Source organism: Hemiscyllium ocellatum, chromosome 2 (genome assembly GCF_020745735.1).
Source record: "Hemiscyllium ocellatum isolate sHemOce1 chromosome 2, sHemOce1.pat.X.cur, whole genome shotgun sequence".
Taxonomy (NCBI): domain Eukaryota; kingdom Metazoa; phylum Chordata; class Chondrichthyes; order Orectolobiformes; family Hemiscylliidae; genus Hemiscyllium; species Hemiscyllium ocellatum.
The window spans coordinates 75454576-75480038 of NC_083402.1; the positions used below are offsets into that span (position 1 = coordinate 75454576).

General features: G+C 39.6%; 1 protein-coding gene across 7 annotated transcripts in view; it reads left to right on the top strand.

The window, feature by feature from the left end:
• Positions 1-25463, top strand: part of LOC132823718 (casein kinase I) — a 229006-nt gene that overhangs the window by 132287 nt on the left and 71256 nt on the right. For all 7 annotated transcript variants that reach the window (XM_060837715.1, XM_060837724.1, XM_060837706.1 and 4 more), the window contains exon 6: positions 2874-3108. In XM_060837715.1, the coding sequence (XP_060693698.1) occupies positions 2874-3108 (235 nt within the window). The remainder of the gene's footprint in view (positions 1-2873; positions 3109-25463) is intronic.

Below are 25463 nucleotides of genomic sequence, written 5' to 3' on the forward strand. Positions count from 1 at the left end.
TCTCATTTTCATTAGTATTGTTCAGCAGTAATTAAGTCAGGACGTTTTTGTTATATTGTGTTTACATTAGTTTATTAAAAGTTGTCTGTGGATTGTATTTAGCATCTAAAATATTATATAGTCATTACAGTTGATCAATAATTGATTATTTTTTTGAAATTTAGAAATAAATTGAATGCCTCAACTCTACTGGCTATATATATATATAGTGCTTTTCTGTTCTATTGAAGTAGCCTGAATGTTTGGAGTTTAACAACTACTGAACCTTGCTTTTTGTGCAGTAATTTTGCTTCTAAAACCTGTCTGTCAAAATCAGGAGTAAAAATGAGCAAAGACACACAGAGGTTGTCACTAGCTCTTGTTAAAAATGTTCCCCACACGCAGTACAGTGAACTCCACATCGTATACAGATCAAAGAAAGACTTACATTACATGGCACCTTTCATAACCTTAGCAATCCCAAACTGTTTTACAGCTAATGAAGTACCTATGAAATGTAATCACTAATTTAGGAAATACAGCTAATCAGTGTTATAGCTGTAACGCAGCTATAGCAAATTCCGAAATTGAATGTGATAACTACCAACGATCTGTTTTATTGATGTTGGGTTGAGTGTTAAACATAGGTCATGACACAAGGATCAATTCACTTGCTTTGAAAACATGCCACAGCACCTTTCGTTGCCGCCCGAGAGGGCAGCTTGGGCCTTAGTCTGAAAGATGCTGGCCCTAATTGTGCTATTTTGAGGTATCAGGCTGGAGGTACACTCAAATCTCTGCAGTGGAGCTTGATCCCACAACTTTTCAACTCCGAGGAGCAAATGCTATCAATTCCACCTTTCTGCTGTGCGAAGGTGTGTGTTCTTACATTTGATAATGTAAAATCAGCCACTTCTTGATTCTGTGTTTATTCCACTGTCACCTGAGAACCCAAAATGTGACAACTTTATTGAAAGGTGTATCAAATTCAGCTTTCTGTGATTGAAACACATTAGAATGAAAATCGAACTGAGAAAATCTAGCATATGTATTCCTAGTTCAAGGTTTTACCATCTTTTAGTGTCTTTGCATGTATATATTAAAAAAAATTAATGTTATTTTATTGAGCATTGGTTTGGAGTTCAGTAGTGTAAATTTGATAAGTACTGACCGTGCAAAAATAGAATTGAATTTCTGCTCATAAATTAGAACTTCTAATTGTATAGAAGAACAAAATGAGAAGATTGAGAAAACAAAAGAGAAAAGATGATGATCTTTGAACGGATCAGCTTCAAGGATATTTCAAAATGTAAAAATATGACTAACAGGAACAGGAGTAGGCCATTTGCCCTTATGAGACTGCTCTGCTGCCATTCAGTAACAGCATGACTGACCTGATTAGTCATAACTCCACTTTCCTACCTGGCTCTTTGATTAAAAATCTGTCTAGTCTGGCCTTGAATATGTTTAATGACTCAGCCTCCATTGCTCACTCTGGAAGACAATTCCAAACACTAATGATGCTCTGGGAGCAGAAATTTTTCCTCATCATGTTTAATGGACTGCCACTTATTTTTGACTTGCGTCTGGGTCTTGAACTTGTTGAGGTGTCTCCAGCAGCTATCTTGTCAACATCCCTCAGATCTTCCATGTTTCAGAAGATCACTTTTCATACTTCTGACCTCCAGTGCTTGACCAGTTTTGTGATACAGTTTGAACAGAACATATATAATCTATGGTGCTACTATGTAGTATTATCAATAGATTTTATTTGTGACTTTAATTTCTCTCAGCCCTGTATACAGCATTGTTCAGTTAAAGATTAAATTCAGATAAAAAGGATGTTCATATAGTTTTTGCTTGCCAAGGTAAGTTATTAGACCAGATGGGGAGTGGAGTTATTTTTTTCCTGTGTTGCATTACATTGAGAAAACTAGATTCCAGACAGCCTGTGAATGTGCTAGTGGCATTCCCACACATCAAGAATGCATTCCATAAATAAGGATCAACTTGTTTATATTATGTTATGTCTTATAAATAATTAGACTGAATTGAGACAGTTTTTTGGGTTTGATAACTCATGACTGTTCAAATGCAGTGTATGTGTTAACCTTGTCTCAGTGGCAGCCTTTCATTTGGCTGTGGTTTCAATCCACACTGCAGTGAGTTGAGTACTCCTTCCAAGGCTGAGCTCTAGCGCAATACTGAGGGAGTGTGTTTATTCTTTCAGGGATACCCTATTTCAAGTAAGGCATACAGGTAAGGCGCTGGTCCCCTTGCAAACAACAGACGATCCATGGCGATCCTACTTCAGAATTTCAATCTGAAATGTGACCTGGCCGCATGGGGGAGCAATATCGAAGGGTACTTTCTTTTTTTAAAAAAAACTGTAAAATTTGAATAATTGTGGCAGCTTTTGCCTCCTGAGCTTGCAACAGGTTGTAAATTTTCTAACTTCTGTGAGAATGTTTAGTCAGTGCATTGTAATCCTATTCCAATTCAGTTGTGGATTAGCATACTGACTACCATGGTCTTGGAGTGAATATAAGAAGTCTTGAGCATAAGCATCCTGGCTGTAAAACTGGGATTTGCTTCCTGTAAATGTTTAGTCCCAGACTGTTAACAATGACAGAGCTATTTATTACTTGCAATGTATTGACACTGTACTAACAAATGTACCAGGCCTTGGGCGGTGTTACAAGTGCTTGTAGTCACATTTGGAGCAATTGTTGGGTGAGTTCCAAAATCTTTGGACTGGGCACATTTTTCTCATATGGAGAAGAATGTTTTGGATTCCAATACTTTTTTTTAAAGTTTATGTAAACTTTATTAAGGATACATTGTAATTTTGTTTTATTTCTTCCCTTCTTTCCTTACTTCCTCCTTTCAAAAAGATTTCCCGGATGGAATACGTGCACTCGAAGAACTTAATTTACAGAGACGTAAAGCCAGAAAACTTCTTAGTGGGACGACCAGGAAGCAAAAACCAGAATGTAATTCACATAATAGATTTTGGCCTTGCTAAAGAATATATAGACCCAGAGACAAAAAAGCACATCCCTTACAGAGAACACAAGAGCCTTACTGGAACGGCCAGATATATGAGCATTAATACCCATTTAGGAAAAGGTAAGTAACTTCTATTTGACTATCTGGCACGTGTATTGCTTCCTAACTGGTGTGTGTTCTTCTTAGAAAAATAATTATATGGATTTAACTAGAATTATTTGTTAGATTGAAAACATGTATTTAAGTTGTAATGAACAATTTCTTGTCTTTTGTACTTCATACTGTTGAGACTTTTCATTTGATGAGTACTCTGGATGTTGATCCTTAAACATCCAAAAATGGAAATTACCTTATTTGCAGAGTTTCAAAACAAAGCAATAGTATAGTTGTAAGCTTGCTATTTTGGAACATCATTCGAGCACAGTGGACATATTTTTGCAGTACAAAAGGTGCAGACAGTTGCATTGTAGTAATGTAATTGAACCAGGAGTTGAGAAGCATGGGCTAATGCTGTGAAGTCAAAATCTCACCAAAGCTCCTGGTGGAATTTAAAGTAAATAAAGAAATCTCATTAAAAATTTCAGGAATGACAATTATGATCATCAATTGGCACACATCCATCTGGTTCACTAATATCCTTTTACAGAAGAAATTCTCCCACGCTTTCCCGTCTGCCTCTAGATATGTGACTCCAGATGAATACCAATGTGCCCTTTGAAATGGTCAACTAAGCAACATCAGTTCAAACAAAATTAGGGATAGGCAGCAGATGTTGTTGTTGAGTCATACAGCATAGGAACAGACCTTTTGGTCCAACTCGTCCATGCCGACCAAGTTTCCAGAACTAAACTAGCCCCACTTGCCCACATTTGGCCCATATCCCTATATAACTTGCATATTCACATACTTTTCCAAATTGCTACTTCCTCTAGTAATTTGTTCCCCAAATGAACCACCATCTTTGTGAAAAAATTACCCCTCGGGTTCTTTTTTTTAAAATCTTTCTCCTCTCACCTTTTTTTAAAAAAAAGAATTCCCTCAGTTTTTAACTCATCCACTCCAGGGAAAAGACCTTTGCAATTCACCTTATCCATGCCCCTCATGATTTTATAAACCTTGACAGTGATGCTTGCATCCCATGAAAGAATAAAGGGATTAGTACGAAAAAAGAAAATTCAGACATAATTCAAACCATTTTCATCCAAAAGTTTTATGGGGAATCGAAAGCCGTATTAAATACTTTTCACATTTGTGGTTTATGTGGCATTAGTAGAGTAAATTACAACTTCACTGATCTATCCTCGCCATCTGAAATTAATGCCCAGATCTTATGAACTTCCCATGAAAATGTTTGCTGCTTCCTGGGACCCACAACATTTAGAATTAAAGATTTCAGACAGTTTCAACTTAATTATCTGAATAACTAACCAGGAAATATGAGATGGAAAATTTCTATTTCTTTTTGATAAATTCATTCGGGGATGTGTGCATCACTAGTCGGGCCAGCTAACATTGCCAATCCTTAATTGCCCTTAAGGTGGTGGTGAGTTACCTTCTTGAACCACTCAAGTTTATTTGGTGTAGGAGACCCACAAAGCCATTGGGGGGAGAGGGATGCGAGGGGGATGGAGTTCCAGGATTTTGACCCAGTGACGCTTTTATAGAATGGTGATATTTTCCTGACTCAGGATGGTGAGTGGCTTTGGAGAGAAAGTTGAGATGCTGGTGTCCCCATATATCTACTGCTCTTGTCCTTCTTATCAATAATGGTGATGTCTTTCAATGCAACTTGTAGATTGCATATCTATCCAAAATATGTTACTGAGTATCAGTGGTGAAGGGAGTGGATATTTTACTGATGTCAGTCAAATGGACTGCTTTGTTCTGGGTGGTGTCAAGTTTCCTGAATGTTATGGAGCTGCCCTCATCCAGGCAAGTGGGGAATATTTCATTGCATTCCTGACTTATGCCTTGAATGGTGAACTGGCTATGGGATTCCTAGTCTTTAATCTGCTCTTTTAGCTACAGCATTTCTATGGCTAATCCAGTTCAGTTTTTGGCCAGTGGTAACCAATTGAGGGAGTCAATGATGGTAATGCTTTTAAGTGTCAAGAGTAGATGGTCAGATTCTCTCCTTTTGGAGGTGCTCATTTCTTGAGAATTGTCTGTAACGATTGTTACTTGTGACTTGTTGCCTAAAGCCTAGATGATGTCCAAGTTTTGCTGCATTTGGACATAGACAACTTTAGTATCTGAGGAGTTGCAAATGGTGCTGAACATTGGTTTCTGATTGCACATTCTTACTTCTGAATATCTAAACATTGAGTAAATGTGCAATGGAGCTTGACAAGTCTCTCCCTCAAAGCAAAATTCCTTCTTCTCCCCCATTAGACATGACTCCTTCCCACAATTGACACCAGCTACCCCACCTGACCCCTGACTGCCTGACCAGACAACGGTTTCTAAGCCAAGTCAACTTGGGGTTCGAGTGATGAGGCATTCATGTAATATAGGTCACGTGGCTAACCCGCATCATCTTGCAGACTACTATAATGGGTATCACTGAAATGGGTAGGCTGCTCAGCACATGCAGCAATTATGCATGTCCCTGATATAATCTAGTTGTTATGAGGCTTATTGACAGACATTTCTGTAAAAGTGCTTAAAATAATAGGAAGGATGAAGAAGTACTGTTGTTGGAGGGACCACTTTAGGGATATCCCCTGAAAAGATAGTAAACCACCTCCTGCATACAACTTACATTGCACAAAGCCAACCAATACCATTGCCGCTCCCCTTCAACCCAAAGACCATGGACTTGCTTGGCTCTGAGTTTCCATTGGCCCTCTTACGTTAACCCATCTGCTGCAGTCTCAGAAGCGCCTGTTAACTTTAGGATTGTTGGTGCTGTCAACCAATCTGACGAGTTGACAGCTCTGCAGGGTGTGTCTTCCTCCTCAGTGAGGGTCAGAGTTCCCAGTGTGAGATGGTTCAGGTGACTTACTGCAGTATCCTATTGCTGCAGCCCATACTCGTTTTGGGCCTGCTAGCTGGCTGCCACCTTTTTATGTTTGTACACACAGACATACACTTACTTACCTCCTTGGTCTTGCCCTCCTCCTCCCCATCTGCTGTCATTTCTGTCCATTGTTTGAATGTCCTGAAGTGTATTATTGAACAAACATACTGGAATATAGCAGCTAGTATGTATAAAAGGGTGATGAGATGGCTCCTCTTCCTTTTGACAATCCAATGTTATGAGGAGGCTGTTTGATTTAATGCAAGTTGAATGTGCTTGAGGAGGTCTGACTGGAAAAGCTGAGCCACAAATGTGTAGCTTGGTTGTAGTGGACAATGGTTTGCCATATAGGGGAGATTTACCTCTCCTCTGAAAATTTGTCTAAAGTAATTCTACGTTTACAAAACTACATTATTCTGTAGAATTTCCTGGAACCGGCCATAAGTTATCTTTAGTTATATAGTCACAGAGATTTCATCAGATGATAACCTAAAAAATAGAAACCGGAATAGGCCATTCGGTCCCGAACTTGTCTCCTGTCGTTCTATAAGATCATGGCTGATCTGCCCTGGGCCTCAGCTCCTCTGTCAGGCCGGGAGAAACCTGAGGTCTGCAGATTCTGGAGATCAGAGTCAAGAGTGTGTTGCTGGAAAAGCACAGCAGGTCAGGCAGCAGCTAAGGAGCAGGAGAATCAATGTTTCGGACCAGAGCCCTCATTCCTGATGAAGGGCTCTGGCCCGAAACGTCGATTCTCCTGTTCCTCAGATGCTGTCTGACCTGCTGTGCTTTTCCTCTGTCAGACCAACGTAGCCCTCAACGCGTTGATATTTGAAAAATCTATCTGCCTCCTCTTTAAGTACTTTGAGTGATCTAGTGTCCACATCTCTCTATGGTAGAGAATTCCAGACATTCACGACCCCTGAGAGAGGAAATTCTTTCTCCTCTGTGTCCCCCTTTTCTGTAACTGTGTCCCCTACTTTGAGGTTCCGATACAAGCGAAAACCTCTCATCATCATATACCCTGTCAAGCTCCCTCAGAAATCCATATATTTCAATAAGAACTTCTCATGCTTCTATACTCTGATGATTAAAGACCAAACTTGTTGAGCAGTCCTTAATAACTAAATCTGGTCATCCCAGGAATCCGTCGAGTGAATCTCTCTTGAATTGCTTCCAATGCCAGTATATCTTTTCTTTAAATATGGGATCAAAACAGTATATACTTCTCCATGTACTGGGGTGGCAATGTCCTCGTGGTATTATCACTGCACTGTTAATCCAGAGACCTAGATAACGTTCCGGGGACATGGTTTGAATCTAACCGTGGCAGATGGTGGTATTTGAATTCAATAAATATCTGGAACTAAGAATCTTAACGACTACCATAAATTCATTGCCAATTGTCAGAAAAACCCACCTGGTTCACTAATGTTCCTAAGGGAAAGAAGTCTGTCACCCTTACCTGGTCCGGCCCATGTGTAAAGTGGTTGACTCAATTGCCCTCTGGGCAATTAAGGATGGGCAATAAATGCTGTCTAGCCAGTCACACCTCATCTTGTTAAAGAATTTAAAAAATGTGTGGCCTCACCAACACTCTGTACAATTGTAACATGACTTCCCTGTTTTTAAACTCTTAATCCCTTGGCAATAAAGGCCAAACTTCCATTTGCCTTCACAATTACTTTCTGTACCTGCATTCTTGTATTTCATGCATAAGAAAGCACAGATTGTGTTGCACTGGACTTATTCAGAATCTCTCTCAATTCAAATAATAGTATGCTCCTTTGACTCTTCTTACCAAAGTGCATGATTTACCTACATTCAGACTCTATTTGTCAAGTTGCTTCTCCAGCAGCCTAACCACAACCCCTTGCACATTCGTAATGTCTTCATGATTATTTCATGTGTGAACACATATCAATGAAATGCTTTAGTGAAAGTTGTTTCACAGATTGATTACAAGTTTTAAAGCAAGTGTCTTCCTCTTCTCATTGACTATACATATTTAATACTTTGCTTATCTTTCCTTATGATATTTCTCCCACTCCCTCTGTTTCTGGGTTCTGACTTTGGAATGACCATAACCAAACTGTGTCAAAGTTAAAAACTAGAAATAGGGTATACATCACACACTGTTAGATGTGCTTTGCAGCACAGGCACTCATTCAAATATACACAGAGTTAGAAAATACGAAAAAGACAGAATTTTTTTCAATTCATACCAAATTAAACGAAAAAGGAAACAACCAAGAGATACTAATCTCAAAGTGGCCTTGATTTTTAAGATCGAATCACAAACACAGAAATTGTATGCAATTACAAAACGTGAGTTATTTTGCACTTCTGTGTCGGCTAATAAATTTGTTGGAGTGTCGTTCTGGTGTTTTTAATTTGGCCATTAGGAAAGACAGTACCTTTATTTGTAGGACACCTTTCATGAATTCCAGGTATTCCAAAGTGCTTCAGAGCTTTTAAAAAATTGGAAATGTAGTTAATTATTGGAGCTAACTGTGGTGGGTAATCTGTGCATCACGGCCAGTGATGAGGTAAGTAACCAGATATTTCTTTTAATGAATTTAAAACAGAAAATGCTGGAGCACCATGGCTATGTCCCCTTGTTCAAGAAGGGGAGTAGAGACAACTCTGGTAATTATACACCAGTGATCCTTACTTCAGTTGTGGGTAAAGTGTTGGAAAAGGTTATAAGTGATAGGGTTTATAATCATCCAGAGAGGAATCAGGTGATTAGGGATAGTCAACACGATTTTGTGAAAGGTCGGTTGTGCCTCACAAACCTTATTGAGTGCTTTGAGAAGGTGACCGAACAAAGTAGTTGATGTGGTTTTCATGGATTTCAATAAGGCGTTTGATAAGGTTCCCCAGGGTAGGCTATTGCACAAAATACAGGGACATGGGATCGAGGGTGATTTAGCAATTTGGATGAGAAATTGGCTTGCTGAAAGAAGACAGAGGGTGTTGGTTGATGGGAAATATTCATCCTGGATTTTATTTACTAGTACTGTACTGCAAGGATCGGTTTTGGAGCCACTGCCATTTGTCATTTCTATAAATGACCTGGATGAGGATGGTAGAAGGATGGATTAGTAAATTTGCGGATGAGACTAAGGTCAGTGGAGTTGTGGATAGTGCTGAAGGATATTTCAGGTTACAGAGGGACATAGATAAGCTGCAGAGCTGGACTGGGAGTTGGCAAATGGAGCTTAATGCGGAAAAGTGTGAGGTGATTCACTTTGGAAGGAGTAGCGGGAATACAGAGTACTGGGCTGATGGTAAGATTCTTGGCAGTGTAGAGGAGCAGAGCGATCTTGGTGTCCATAGATCTCTGAAAGTTGCCACCCAGGATGATAGGGTTGTTAAGGAGGCATACAATGTGTTAGCTTTTATTGGTAGAGGGATTGAGTTTCAGAGCCACGAGGTTATGCTACAGCTCTGTACAAAACTCTGGTGTGCCCGCACTTGGAGTATTGAGTACTGTTCTAGCTACTGCATTATAGGAAGGATGTGGAAGCTTTGGAAAGGGTTCAGGGGCGATTTGCTAGGATGTTGCCTGGTATGGAGTGCAGGTCTTATGAGAAAGGTTGAGGGACTGGAGGCTGTTTTTGTTAGAAGGTTGAGAGGTGACTTAATTGAGACATATACGTTAATCAGAGGATTAGATAGGGTGGACAGTAAGAGCCTTTTCCTCGAATGGTGATGGCTAGCATGAGGGGACATAGCTTTAAATTGAGGGGTGATAGGTATAGAACGGATGTCAGATGTAATTTCTTTACTCAGACAGTAGTAGGTATATGGAACGGCCTGTCTACAATAGTAGTAGACTCGCCAATCTTAAGGGGATTTAAATGGTCATGGATAGACATATGGATGAAAATGGAATAGTGTAGGATAGATAGACTTCAGATTAGTTCAATAGGTTGGTGCAACATTGAGGGCCAAAGGGCCTGTACTGCACTGTAATGTTCTATGTTCTACCTCCTCAGACTGTCAGCTTCAGTGGAGAGAAAAACAGAGTTCATGTTTTGAACGCAGTGTGACTCAGAAGAATGCTGCGTATCTCCATCGTTTCTGTTTTTATTTCAGATTTGGAGCATCTGCAGTATTTTGCTTTTATCTGTTTTAATGTTGTTCATTGAGTTGGCCAGAGCAACATTCAAATGCCTCTGCTATTCAATTTGTGCCGTCATATTCATCTGAGAGGACAGATATGGCGTTGGTTTAAGGTTCCATCTGGTAGGCAGAGCCTTGGGCAGTGCAGGACCCCTTACTTGAAAGTCTTGGTTTACAGTGCATTTTGTGATTAATATATTTTGAATGGATTGGAAAGATTTCTACTTGTTATAGAATATTTCTTTTTTTGAATAATGTAATGCTGTGATTTTAAATTTGAGGTCTGAAGAAGGTAAGCAGAAACCCTTAAAGGAGATTGTTAGAGGTATTTGATGATGTGGGGATTGATAAGAATTTTCTTTTCTGGAGCCATCAGAAGAACTTGAACACAAGCTTTTAAACAGTGTTCCAAAGATCATTGTACCTCTGTGATCTTACAGTCATGTCATTCCTTGTGTATGAAGTAATTTTTAAACCATCCTGCAATATTTAAAACAATCTTTTTCTTCACCTGAAATAAGCCGTGATTCTAAGTGAAGTTTCATGGTGAAGTGAAGCATTAACACAAATCCTTTCGGTTGTGGAATGGGATCATATGTGGTGGTGGGAGGAAGAGAGGTTTCTCATCATGCTTTTCGTCATTCACATAAATGACTTGGATGTGAATACAGGAGGTACGGTTGGTGAATTTGCAGATGACACAAAAGTAGGTGGTGTAGTTCACAGTAAAGATTACCTCCAAGTACAATGGGACCTTGACCAATTGATTGATAACTTCTTAATCTCTCAAGGAATTAAGGGATACAGGGAGAGTGTGGGTAAGTGGCTTTGAAATGCCCATCAGCCATGATTGAATGGCAGAGTGGACTCGATGGCCCAAATGGCCTTACTTCCACTCCTATGTCTTATGGTCAGATAGACCAGTTAGCGAAGGAGTGGACGATGGAGTTTAACTTAGATAAATGTGAGGTGTCACATTTTGGTAAGGCAAGCCAGGGCTGGACTTGCATGGTTAATGGTTTTTCCTTGGGGAGTATTGCCGAACAAAAAGACCTTGGGTGCAGGTGCACAGTTCTTTGAAATTAGAGTTGTAGATAGACAGGGTGATGAAAAAAGTGTTTGGCACGTTTGCCTTCATTTGTCAGAATATTGAGTATAGGAGTTGGGATGTCATGTTGCATCTAATACCGGACATTGTTGACGCCAATTTTAAAGTACTGTATTCAATTCTGGTCTCCTTCAATAGAAAGGATGCTAAACTTGAAAGGGTTCAGAAAAGAATTACAAGGATATTGTCAGGGTTGAAGGGTTTGAGGTAGAGAGAGAGGCTGAATAGGCTGGGGCTGTTTTCCCTGGAGCATTGGAGACTCAAGTGACCTTTTATAGAGGTTTATAAAATCATGAGGGGTATGAATAGCGTGAATAACCAAGGTCTTTTTCCTAGGGTGTGGGAATCCAGAATTAGAGGGCATAGGTTTAGGATGGAAATGTGTTGCTGGTTAAAGCATAGCAGGTCAGGCAGCATCCAAGGAACAGGAAATTCGACGTTTCGGGCCAGAGCCCTTCATCAGGCTCTGGCCCGAAATGTCGAATTTCCTGTTCCTTGGATGCTGCCTGACCTGCTGTGCTTTAACCAGCAACACATTTTCAGCTCTGATCTCCAGCATCTGCAGACCTCACTTTTTACTCATAGGTTTAGGATGAGAGGGCAAAAATTTATGAAGGACCAGAGGAATAACATTTTCATGCAGAGAGGGTGGTGCATAAATGGAACAAACTGCCAGAGGAAGTGATGGAAGTAGGTATAATTACACCATTTAAAAAGCATCTGGATGGGTACATGAGTAGGAAGGAGATAGAGGGATATGGGCCAAATGTTGGCAAATGAGGTTAGCTCAATTTGGAATATCTGATCAGCATGAGTGAGTTTGATCGAAAGTTCTGTTTCCGTATTGTGTAACTCTGACTCTACAACAGAATGCTGCTTTAAACTTGGGGTTGTGAGGGAGAGGTGAAAAAATTGCCTAAGTATCAATAAGTTCTTGATTGTGACATTTTGAGAGTGACTGGTGAGTTCCATTATGTACAATTGAATAGCTTACGACAAGAACATTTAAATATCCTTCATATATGCATATTTGTACTGGTTCTATTGAAAATATCAATATTTGCAAAGAGGCTTCATGCTTAATGAGACTACACATTGTGAACACTGTAGAGAACTGATTTGTTTTCACTTTAGAACTTACATTTTGTTATAACATTTGGCATTTGGGCTGTTCATGCTGCAGTGATTGAATGTGCTTTGATCTTAGTTTGACATGAAGCAAAACTATCTCTGTAAGTATGCAATTTGAGAAGATGCTTAAAATATGACTGGAAGAGTTAGCCATGAAATTAGTATATGAAACTGAAAACTCCATTTGTTATGTAGTAGAAGGCATTGTTCTTTGATTAGTAGCTATGTTCTTTGTCAATTATCATAGAGTGGTTATATCTTCAACTGGTCACTAGTGATTCCATTCAAAATAGTAACAATAAAATTCATTATATTGAAAAATAAATGGATAGTTTAAACAGTGAAAAACAATAATTGTTAATAATTGAATAAATAATGGCCCTTTTTCTAAATAATAAATGAGGACTACACTTATTTATACAGCTACACTTGGGATTGTTTTAGACATAATTCAAAATGGTCATGCTCTTGAAAGAAGGTACTGAGTATGTACACTGTTGGATGCTGGTACTTTACATTAGACTGGAGAAGGTATCGTTTATATGGCTTTTTCCAAATATGTTTGTCTGTATTTAATTATTGTTTTTCTCATTTGGCACATTTATAGTGTTGTAGTGTTTTCAATCCTTCTATCTAATTGAGTAAAAAGGAAAAGCAATGATGTTTTAGAAAAGTGAAAATAATGTGTAATCCTCTATTGGAGGTATAACTGATGTTGAAAATGAGGACTGTTTCAATGTAGGAGTTACTTTGATCCTCAGAAATGTATGCTTATAATTATTGTTGGGTGAGATGGTCCTGTAGTGGTCTTGTCACTGTCACTGGTCAAGTAAATCTCGAGGCTCAGCAAAATGCCTTGAAGATTTTGGTTCAAATCTCACATGGCAGCTGGATGAAGCTGTCTCTGTGGTAGTGACCAAGAAATTGTGATTATTGTTGAAGAAAAAAAAACAGTCTGTTTCTCTAATGCCCTTTAGTGAAGGAAATCTGCTTTCCTATCCAGTCTGGCTTATATGTGACATTTGGTCCACAGCAATGATGCTGAAACTTAACTCCCTTCCGAAAGGGCTCAGCAAGTTACTCAGTTCAGGGACAGTTCAGAATGAGCAACAAATGTTCGATTTACCAGCTATTGCCCACATATCATGACAGAACAAAGATCAAAATAATGTCTATAAATAGCAATAACCATTGATTAAATTTTGTACAGGTTATAAACTTGCATTTGTTGCCAAATACTGCCAAATATGTCAAACCTGTGGAAAATACAAATAGAAAAAAAAAGTGTTATTGTTCCTGAGTAGTTGTTTGTATTAAACTGAACATCACCTGTCGAAAGAGAACATTCTTCATTCTGGTATTATAAAAAACAGTTGTCATATCTAAGATAATATTATTTTGTATGTTAAAAGACTCCATTTATTTTGGTCATTGGACAACTTCTGATATGAATGCTGTGTTCATTTTTATACCTTTGGCTTCTACATAAAACTGTTGACTTCAATAGAATTTGATCTTCACTTGTGTTTTACTCAGCCTCTCTATCCTGAACTTGGATATGATTCTGGCACAGAATCAAAGTGAAATTGAACACATCCATCCTATTATTCTGAGCCAATGAAACAGATGAATTTGGGAGAATTTTGCTAACTAAGTCACCTTGTGTCTCTTTCACAAAAAGTACAAATGATTTGTTGCAGTTTGAATGCATGGTAGGTGAAAAACATTGATAAACAAAAAAAAAATGTTCATGCCTATTACGTTGCTGGAATTAAAAAGTGTTAGGAAAATGAGCAACTCCAGTCTCTCAAGTCTTGTTACAGAATCCACAGGAGTAAAAATGCGCTTTAGTGTTTTTAGTGTGCATGCTGTTATTATCTCTCTCTCCCATACACTGTGGCTGAGTTGGTTCTTAAGTCTTTGCTCAAACTATGTATGATCTTAGGCTGGAATCGACATAGTATAGGTAATGTAAACTTCTAATAGTGTATCTTCTCTCTTGCACTGTCTCTCTTTCTCCACATAGAAGGGAAAATATTGTAGAGCTGTCATGGTTGATTATTAATAATCCATGCCTTGGAATTCCCAACTGCAGTTGTTTAACTGTTTTACCATCTAGAAGATGTCCCAAATGCAACATTATATTTTTAGTCCCCTCCTTTTAAAGCTAGCAAGTGTCTGAATTATTTCATGTCCATTTCACTGCACATTCCTGTGTCACTTGTCATTCACTGAGTTGAGCACGCATTATTGACTCGCTTCAGTAGCCTACTGAACAACATGTTACTGAAAAGTAGGTTTAAAGTAATGTACTCTGACAAAATCTCAAGTTGATGCAAGGTCACATTCCTGGAGCTCCTGTCCTCATACCTACCTTGCATGGATTCTAACAGTACAAGAAGCAAAATCTGGATAGAAATGGCAACACCAAAGTAACTCTGACTCTTGTGCACTAGATGATGCAGGTTGATCTGCTATAACACTCATTTCATTGATGCAAATTTGCTACAATGTGATTGGCAAATTGGGGACATTATTTATGAACCGCAAACTTTTCAAATGTGTGTTGGCTGTAACGCGATTGTATTGCCAACACTTCAAGTGCTGTTTCTAAGCCTTGATTTCCCTATAATACGGGGTTGCACAAGAATGCACTCATTGTGTGGTGGAAGAACTACCTGTTAACAGAGGCTCAGTTGACACTTTGTGACAGCTTTATTTCAGTTAACTACATCCCATGCGACACTCGTACCACTGATTTATATATTTTTTAATCGGCCTGTTCAGAGTAGTTGTGACACACGTCTGAGGCAGGTGGAGTTGAACCCATGTGTCTTAGTTCAGCGATGAGGTCACTAGCACAGCATCATAGGAGCCCTCTGTCGCCACTGCTTAGTAGCATCTAATAATTTCATAACATGTGATATCCAATTAACACTTAGCTAATATACCATCACCTGTTTCCTCATTCCCTTGAACGCATCAAGCCCATTGCTCCAGACCTTATTAGATAATTACAAATTCACCTTTTTACTCTTCAAACCAATCTACATAAAAAATAGTAATTAAAAACAAAGAAGACATACTAAATGACACATACTATATTCACATCTTTTTCTCTGCACATTAAAGTTTCAAGCGTCCTTTGGTGAGAATGTCCAATAATTTGTTAGCATCAATTTTAAAACTGAAATATTGATCCTCAATCTTTTCTCATTCTCACATTTTGTTGAGTGTTATAAAATAATGACTTATTCTTAATGTTGCACGTGATGGGTATTGATGCTGAATTCCTTTAGAATTTCTTTCTATGTTTTCATGAAGGAAAATGCCAAAAGTAAATGTTTCTGTTGTTAAGGTACTACTCATCTGATTATCTCTGCTTCCTAAACTAAAGATTGATATTTGTCTCCCTACTCAAAAGGGTATTAAAAATATACCTGCAGACAACCTATCACAGAGGTTTGTATGAAAAGCATCACATAAAACAACAAGTTTAATGTTTCTGGCATTTCCCAGTGGTGGAAAGTAAAACACAATGTTCCATTTTTAATTTTTTCCAATGTTTTGTTTGGCTGAATAAAATCCTTCCACCTTGGGAATTTTAACAGTTGTACTCTACTCTATTACTTTACAACTGGCATCTGGCCTTGTCTGGTTGCATAGCCAAATCAGCTGTCTAATTAAACTCTGCAATTCCTCCATTTTTGTTGTTGAAGCACCTGCATCTTTTTCTGAGGCCCTGTTTTGATAAATAGCAGGGGAGCTAACATTTTCCAAATAAGATTGCTGATGCCACGTGACACTAGACAATTGATTTCCAATTCATTGTACTTAGAAACTTTGGACACTTGTCTTCTAACTTGAAATTATGCTTTCAATTCATTTATGGCAATGTTTCAAGTTTACCGCTCCCATCCCGTTAAAAATAAAACCATCTAAATGCATCATAAAGATGTCTGGAAGCTGCCCCTATGATGTCAGTAAATCACAGTACTCCAAATGGGGCCTAACCAGAACTTTATAAAGTCTCAGTAGCACAACGGTGCTTTTATATTCCAACCCTCTTGAGATAAATGACAAGATTGCATTCGCTTTCTTAATCATGGACTCCACCTGCATGTTTACCTTTAGAGAATCCTCGACTAGCACTCCCAGATCCCTTTGTACTTTGGCTTTACAAATTTTCTCACCGTTTAGAAAGTAGTCCATGCTTGTATTCTTTTTTCCAAAGTGCAAGACCTCGCATTTGCTCACGTTGAATTCCATCAGCCATTTCCTGGACCACTCTCCCAAACTGTCTAGATCCTTCTGCAGCCTCCCCACTTTCTCAGTACTACCTGCCTGTCCACATAACTTCGTATCATCAGCAAACTTCACTAGAATGCCCCCAGTCCCTTCATCTAGATCATTAATATATAACGTGAACAGCTGCGGCACCAACACTGAACCCTGCGGGACACCGCTTGTCACCGGCTGCCATTCGAAAAAGAACCTTTTATCCCAACTATCTGCCTTCTGTCAGACAGCCAATCTGCAATCCATACCAGTAGCTCACCTCGAACACCATGTGCCCTCACATTGCTCAGCAGCCTCCCGTGTGGTATCTTATCAAAGGCCTTTTGGAAGTCTAGATAGACCACATCCACTCGGTTTCCCTGGTCTAACCTACTTGTCACCTCTTCAAAGAATTCCAACAGGTTTGTCAGGCACGACCTCCCCTTACTAAATCCATGTTGATTTGTTCTAATCTGACTCTGCTCTTCCAAGAATTTAGAAACCTCACCCTTAATGATGGATTCTAGAATTTTACCAACAACTGAGGTTAGGCTAATTGGCCTATAATTTTCCATCTTTTTTATAGATCCTTTCTTAAACAAGGGGGTTACAGCAGCGATCTTCCAATCATCCGGAACTTTCCCTGACTCCAGTGACTTTTGAAAGATCTCAACCAATGCCTCTGCTATTTCCTTAGCCACCTCCTTGCTTTATCTTAAACGTCCTTAAGGGGATACCTTTTCCATGCATGGTCGCCTATAAATTCCCAGTTAATACTGTATTTCATAGGTTTGGTAACTGCTGTTATCTAAATACACTATCTTACTTTCTATGTCTTTCCAGACTTCTACTATTTGAACTTCCCTCCTATCAATAAGATTATCTAAAACATTCTTGATTTTGTTTTTAAGGGCATGTTCGCTCCCATTATTTGTGCTTGCAATGCATTTTCTTGTGTTCCAATTTTGTATTTCTTGGGCCTAATCTCTTGCCCCAGCCCTCCATCCTGTATGATCATCCAGCTTATATATTTTCCAGTGGCCTTCCTTGCTCTACTTATAATAGTCACATTTTACCATTGACTAGTTATTTCTGGTAAATATTTAACTTTAGTACCAATTTTTGGCAGTTGACCTATGGGGCCAGTGAGGTCTCATTGTTCATCATCAGTCAGATGGTAATTTGCAACAATTTTATCCTTATGTCTGTGTAACATCTGTGGTAAGAAATTGTCAATTTTGATGATTTCTTCAGAAACTCCAAATTTGTATTCCATACCATGCAACCTTGAAGTTTGTACCCGAACAGTCTGATTCCTTTTTGTTTGTCTTTACCAATGACAATGCCACAGAAGATTGGAGATTTCCAAATGAAGTTTTGCATACAATATACTGAATTCCCTAATGTACTTTTTCATATTATAGGAGTCCCCAATTTATGAACGTCTAACTTCCAAACACTCATAGTTATGAACATGGGCCCATACGTGGTTGTAAATTGAAGACCCAACAGTAACATTTCTGGTACTTTCAGACAGCTGCTTGACATTGTCTTGCATTGTGTTCTGACCGCATCCAAATTGATTTGTGAATAGACTCCAGATTGGAACCCGTTCGCACTCCAAAGACTGCCCGTACCTATCTCAGCCTTTCTAAATTTGATATAAACTGATCACAGTTCATAAAGTTAAAAAACCATCTTTTTGTTTTGATAAATGTTGTCCATGAAAGTTAACAATCTGTCCAAATCTTCATCTGTGTTCGAATCATCAGGCTCCAATTCTGAAAAAAAAATTGCTTCCATTGGTAACAGACTATGGATTTGATTTGAATAACCACCCCCTGTTTTGTGATAATGAGCCTTGTGACCAGTGGAAGAATAAAATCATAATGTGGACCTGGGTCATTTCTTTACCAACTATGAAACATAATGTGGCCTTAGCATTCCAAGAAAAGAAGTGCAGTAGAATATAACTGTTTTAAAACAATTTAACCCTAAGTCCATACTTCCAGTGAGGGCTTCATTTCATAGAATCCCTATAGAGCTGATGCAGGCCTCCAAAGACCATTCCATCCAGACTCATTCACCATCTGTTCCCTCCGCCCCTTATTCACTGTAATCCTGCATTTCATATGACTAATCCACCTAACCTACGTATTTTGGATACCAATGACAATTTAGCATGGCCACTCCACCTAATCTGCACATCTTTGTGTGGATTTCCTCCCATAATCCAGACATAGAGGATGCGTCAACTCCACACAGATAGTTAACTGAGGCGCTGTGAGGCAGCGCTGCTAGCCACTGAGCCACCGTGCCATCCCTTCTAAGTTTCAATTAACTACACTCCATAAACTTATAGCTGCACTAATTACTGCCTCCAATTTTTATATGACCAACTTACACCAAATTAAACCTTAATTAATATATCCATCATCTGTTCCTTCATTCCATTTAGTCTCAAAACTTTCTTCATACCATATTAGTTTTATAACACTATTGACCCTACAAAGTCGTCCATACCACCATCTAAGGCCTTGTGCCAAAACTGGTCAAGCAATAGCCAGTTAAAATCACAAGATCATATCTCACAGACATTATCTTAGAAACCAATTTCACTATCCTAGGGTACACCAGTAGGACAGACCCAGCTGAGGGGATAGTGCAGTGGTATACAATGGTTGCCCTGAGAGAACCCAGTATTGTGCATTGTTTGAAGTCTAATGGCACCATGTTAAAATGGGAAAGGAAATCTCCTGATTTCCACATACCTTTCCCTCTTGGTTGATGAAGCAGTTTTCCTTCATGTTGAAAACCAATTGGAAGAAACATTGAAGGTGCCAATGTACCTCTGGAGGAGGCACTTCCATGTGCAGCACCATTACTGAATGAACTAACCCAGTCTTAAACGGCATAGTTTCTCAGTTGGGTCTACATAGGTAGTGAGGACTTCACAAAGGAAGATAAATTGTGAGGACAAGATTGTGTAAGCCTATATGTTGGAAATGTATCTCTATTGCAGTATAGTAGTAGAAACAGTCTTTGTGGGAATGCAATCTCCTTTTCACATTGAAGATACTCTCCACATTGCGTGGCAATACCTCCTTCCCAAATTGGATTGATTTCAAACTGGTGTATCCTGTCCATTAAAAGCAGGACAAATCCAACCCAGGTAATTGCCAGCCCATTAGTCTATACGTGATCTTCAGGAAAGAGATGGGAAGATTACCATCACTGGTAACACCAAATGATAATTGTTCAATGACAGTGTGCTTACAGATACGCAGTTTGGGTTCCACCAGAGCCAGTCAGTTATTTACCTGATTACAGCCTTTGTCAGAGTATGGACAAAAGAGCCAAACTCCAGAGATGAAGTGAGAGTGACATCAAGACAGTATTTGACAGAGTATAGCATCAAGGACCCCTGGCAAAACTGAAGTGACTAAGAATCATGGGAAACTCTCCATTAGTTGGATTAATACCTGCCACAAAGAAAGGTGTTTGCTGTTTTTGGAGGTCAATCATTTCTGTTCCTCATGTTTCTCATTTTGAATCAGCCTGTTCAGATATGTTAGGACACATCTCTGAAGCAAGTGTTACTTGAACCATGCCCTCCTAGCCTCAATTTCCTCAGAGTAGATTCCTTGACAGACCTTCCCTCCATCATAAAGTCAGATTGTTGCTGATGATTGCGAGTGCGGAGTGCTGCTTGTGATTCAGGTATTGAAGGAACCTGTGTCCCAAGCCAAGAGCTGAAAACACACAAGAGGATGAGTGGCAAGTAATAACTGTGCCACACAAGTGGCAATGAACCACTACTTGACATTGATTGGCAATGCCAATGCTGAATAACCAAATATCAATCCTCTGGGGTTAGCATTGACCAGTAATTGGACCAGCCACGTAAGTATAGAGGTTCCAAGAAAATGCCAGTTGATCGAAATAACAAGTTAACGGACGAAATTGAAAACTTAGTAAGACATTTGAATTGAATTTATAGTAGTGAATGCTTGTTATAATGAGTGATTAGAGGATTTTATAACAACTAGTCCAACTGATGGAGAAATTCTGCTAAAAAGTGACACTTCTGCTGAAGTGTCTGCTAACAAAAGTGCAAATCTACTTTGAAAGTTCAGATATCAATACGACAAGGACTTCAAGTTCACTCACGCGTCCGTGTATAATATAGTGCCTCCATTGCAAATGGAGCTTCTCCCTCCTTCCGGTGGGATCTGCGGTTCCCATCCATGGTTTAAGCTGGAGCTGACTGAAACCAGTGGGAATTCATTGAAACTAATTATTGAACACTCAGTAGTGTGTGACTTTGGTCTTAAGACTAAGCTGGCCCACCCTTTCAAGGATCGTTCAAAATCAGTTTTAGTTTCTTATTTGCAGAAGAATGAAATTTGACCTCGCCCCTTGTCTTCACCAGATTAGCTGAATATTTGTTGAGGCCCTTTTTACTCGTAACATCCTGGATGAACTTTAACAAGCTTGAGTCGTGTGACTTTCTTTTTATATAGTTTCCATTTGAATGTTTTGAAGATTTTTCCATCCCACCATTGATGCTGCAAGTTGGGATGACTACCTTAAATGCTCTTTTCCTTATGGAGGAAAACTTTATTTTCTGCTCAGTCCTGCAAAGGAAATGACTAACAAATTAGTTTATGATTTTGACTTCAACTTTCAATGCAAGTGGTCAAAGCATCTTCCTGGCATTCACAGTTCTTTGATTGTGGACGGTATTTCTGTCTCGTGTTTATTTAAGGTTATTGTTAAAGCAGAGTAATATGTTTATATCAGAGTACGAATGAGTCAATTCAAGTGAGAACTAAGCAATGAGCTCCTGATTTTAATCATTCCATCATGGGTAGTTATCAGTTGAGTTTGTGCACTTTCCCACAAGAGGGCAGAAGTGAGGTTGGTAAAGACACAATTGATCCATTGAAATTATAGCTCCCTTTGTTTTAATAATACAGGTTATTCCATGGATATTTGGAAAAATTTGTAAGATTGCTTACGAGGGAAACCAGGAGGGCAAAATGGCAAATAGGATTAAGGTGAATCCAAAGGGTTTTTACATTAAGGACAAAAGGGTAACTAGGGAGAGAATAGGGTTCCTCAAAGATCAGCAAGGTGGCCTTTGTGTGGAGCCGTGGGAGAAAGGAGAGATACTAAATGAGTATTTTGCATCAGTGTGAATGTGGAAAAGGACGTGGAAGGTATAGAATGTAGGGAAATAAATGGAGACATCTTGAAAAATGTCGATAGTACAGAAGAGGAAGTGCTGGATGTCTTGGAAACGCATAAAAGTGGATAAATGCCCAATATACTAGAGCTCTGTGGTAAGCTAGGGAAGTGATTGATGGGCCCCTTGCTGAGTTATTTGTATCATCAGTAGTCACAGATGAAGTACTGGAAGACTGGAGGTTGGCTAACATGGTGCCACTGTTTAAGAAAGGTGATAAGAACAATCCAGGGAACTATAGACCGGTGAGCCTGATGTCAGTAGTTGGCAGGTTGTTGGAGGGAATTCTAAGGGCCAGGATGTACATGTATTTGAAAAGGCAAGGACTGATTAAGGTTAGTCAACATGGCTTTGTATGTGGGAAATCATATCTCACAAGCTTGATTGAGCTTTTTGAAGAAGTAACAAAGAGAATTGATGAGAGCAGAGTGGTAAACATGATCTATATGGACTTCAGTAAGGTGCTCGACAAGGTTCCCCATGGGAGACTGGTTAGCAAGGTTAGATCTCATTGGAATACAGGGAGAACTAGCCATTTGGATACAGAAATGGCTCAAAGGTAGAAGACAGAGGGTGGTGGTGGAGGGTTGTTTTTCAGACTGGAGGCCTGTGACCAGTGGAGTGCCACAAGGATCGGTGCTGGCTCCATTACTTTCCATTTACATAAATGATTTGGATGTGAGCTTAAGAGGTATAGTTCGTAAATTTGTCGATGACACCAAAATTGTAGGTGCAATGGACAGTGAAGAAGGTTATATTAGATTACAATGGGATCTTGATCAGATGAGCCAATGGACTGAGGAGTGACAGATGGAGTTTAATCTAGATAAATGCGAGGTGCTGCATTTTGGGAAAGCAAATCTTAGCAGGACTTATACACTTAATGGTAATGTCCAAGGGAGTGTTGCTGAATGAAGAGTCCTTGGAGTGCAGGTTCATAACTACTTGAAAGTACAGTCGCAGGTAGATAGGATAGTGAAGAAGATGATTGGTATGCTTTCCTTTATTGGTCAGAGTATTGAGTACTGGAGTTAAGAGGTCATGTTGCGGCTGTACAGGACATTGGTTCGGCCACTTTTGGTTTATTGCGTGCAGTTCTGGTCTCCTTCCTATCGGAAGGATGTTGTGAAACTTGAAAGGGTTCAGAAAAGATTTACAAGGACATTGCTATGGTTGAAGAATTTGATCCACCGGGAGAGGTTGAATAGTCTGGGGCTGTTTTCCCTGGAGCGTCAGAGGCTGCTGGGTGACCTCTCGTGGTTTATAAAATCATGAGGGGCATGGATAGGCTAAATAGGCCAGGTCTCTTCCCTGGCGTGGGGAGTGCAGTACTGGAGGATATAGGTTTAGGGTGAGAGGGAAAAGATATAAAAGAGACTGAAAGGGTAACTTTTTCATGCAGAGGGTGGTGTTTGTGTGGAATGGGCTGCCAAAGGAAATAATGGAGGCAAGTACAATTGCAGCATTTATAAGGCATCTGGATGGGTACATGAATAGGAAGGGTTAAGAGGGATATTGGCTGGGTGCTGGCAGGTGGGACTAGATTAGCTTGGGATATCTGGTCAGCATGGACGAGTTGGAACGAAGGTTCTGTTTCCGAGCTGTACATCTCTATGACTCGAAGTATGTCCAAGCAGTAAATGATATGAGTCCACTTCAAGTCAAAGAGCCAGATGCAGGGTTGGTATAGACATCCTCAGAATTTGATGATTCTTATTGTCTTGTTGGTGCTTAAGGGATCTTCTGCAGTTGCTCCACATCCTCTAGTGTGCAGGTCAGATCTCACATGTTTGGCATGGATGATCCTCAAATAATAATTGATCATCATAGAATCTTTACAGTGTGGAATCGGACCATTTGGCCCAGCAAGTCCACACCGATCCTCCGAAGCGTATCCCACGCAGACCCATTCCCTTAATACTTTACATTTACCCCTGATTAATGCACCTAGCCTACATATCCTTAAACACGATGGGCAATTTAGCATCGCCAGTTCACCTAACCTGCACATCTTTGGATTGTTGGAGGAAACCAGAGCAACTGAGGAAACCCACGCAGGCACGGGGAGAATGTGCAAACTTCACACAGTCGCCTAAGGCTATAATCAAACCCGGGTCCCTGGTGCTGTGAGGCAGCAGTGCTAACCACTGAACCCCCTGCTACCCCAAACCCCTGTTGAACCAAGTATTATTGCTCGTCTCTAGGTGGAAGAGAATGGTTGCACTGTTCCTCTCAGGGAAAGGTCTGCAGTTCAGGAATATCCACTGCTCCTTTCTCACTTTTTATCATTTTTTTTTCCTTGCTGTTTGAGGACAGAAAGGGCTACAGGGAGGATGGAGGCAAGTCCAGAAATAACCCAAAGGCGTGGAGTAAATGGTCGACTGTATCAGACTGTTTCTTGAAGCTGTTAGTAATTTTTGGGGTTTAGTTTTATTGCCTATAGTATATAAAACTGAATTATAAGCTGAAATAACTAGTTTCTAAATGGGAATGAAGATTCAAGATCAAAAGTAATAAAATACAATTTATATCAATGTTTGAATGAATTTTGTCAAGTTATCACCGAAATTAGTCTGTGAGGGCAGTTGAGAGAGTTGACTCTTGCCAATCTCAATTTTAGTGCAATGCTGTGGTATCTACTATAGAGATAATAAATATTAGAAACATCCATCATGTAGCATTACAGATTTCTTAATGTTCTGGTGCAGCCTTCATCAGACCTGGCATGACTAACCTGTAGAATTCCTGAAAAATAATTGAAAATGACTCCTATTAGTTTAGATTCCAATTTGCTTCTATGTTTTATTCACTCATGGGATATGGTTGTCGCTGGCTGGCCAGCAATTATTGCCCATGCCTAGTTATATTTTGAAATGTGATGGTGAACTGTTTTCTTGAACTGCTGCAATCCACGTGCTGTGGGTTGAGCCATAATACCATTATGGAGTGAATTTCAGGATTTTGACCCAGTGACACTGAAAGAACAGTGATCTATTTCCTAGTCAGGACAGTGAGTTGTTTGGACAGGAACTTGCAGGTGGTGGTGTTCCCATGTAACTGCTGCCCTTGATCTTCTATATGGAAGTAGTCATGAGTTTAGAAGGTGCTGTCTAACGATTTTTGAATTTCTGTGGTGGTACTGAGAGTCGGTGGTGGAGTGAGTGAGTGTTTGTGGATGTAGTGTCAAGCTTCTTGAGTGTTGTTTCAGCTGCACCCATCCAGACAAGTGGGAATATTCCTTGCAGATGATGGACAGACTCTGGGGAGTCAGGAGGTGAGTTACTCACCGCAGCATTCGTAGCCTGACCTGCTATTGTGGCCACTTTTTCCAAACATCGATAGAGTAACCCGTGTTTGTGTGGCGGGTCCGGTTGAGTTTTGATAGTGAGAGACTCAGTGGTGGTAATACAATTGAATGTCAAGGAGTGGTGGTTAGACTGTCTCTTACAGAAGATGATCATTGCCTGGCATTTGTGTGGCACGACTGTTACTTGCCATTTGTCAGCCCAAGCCAGGATATTGTCAAGATCTTGTTGCATTTGAACATGGACTACTTCAGTATT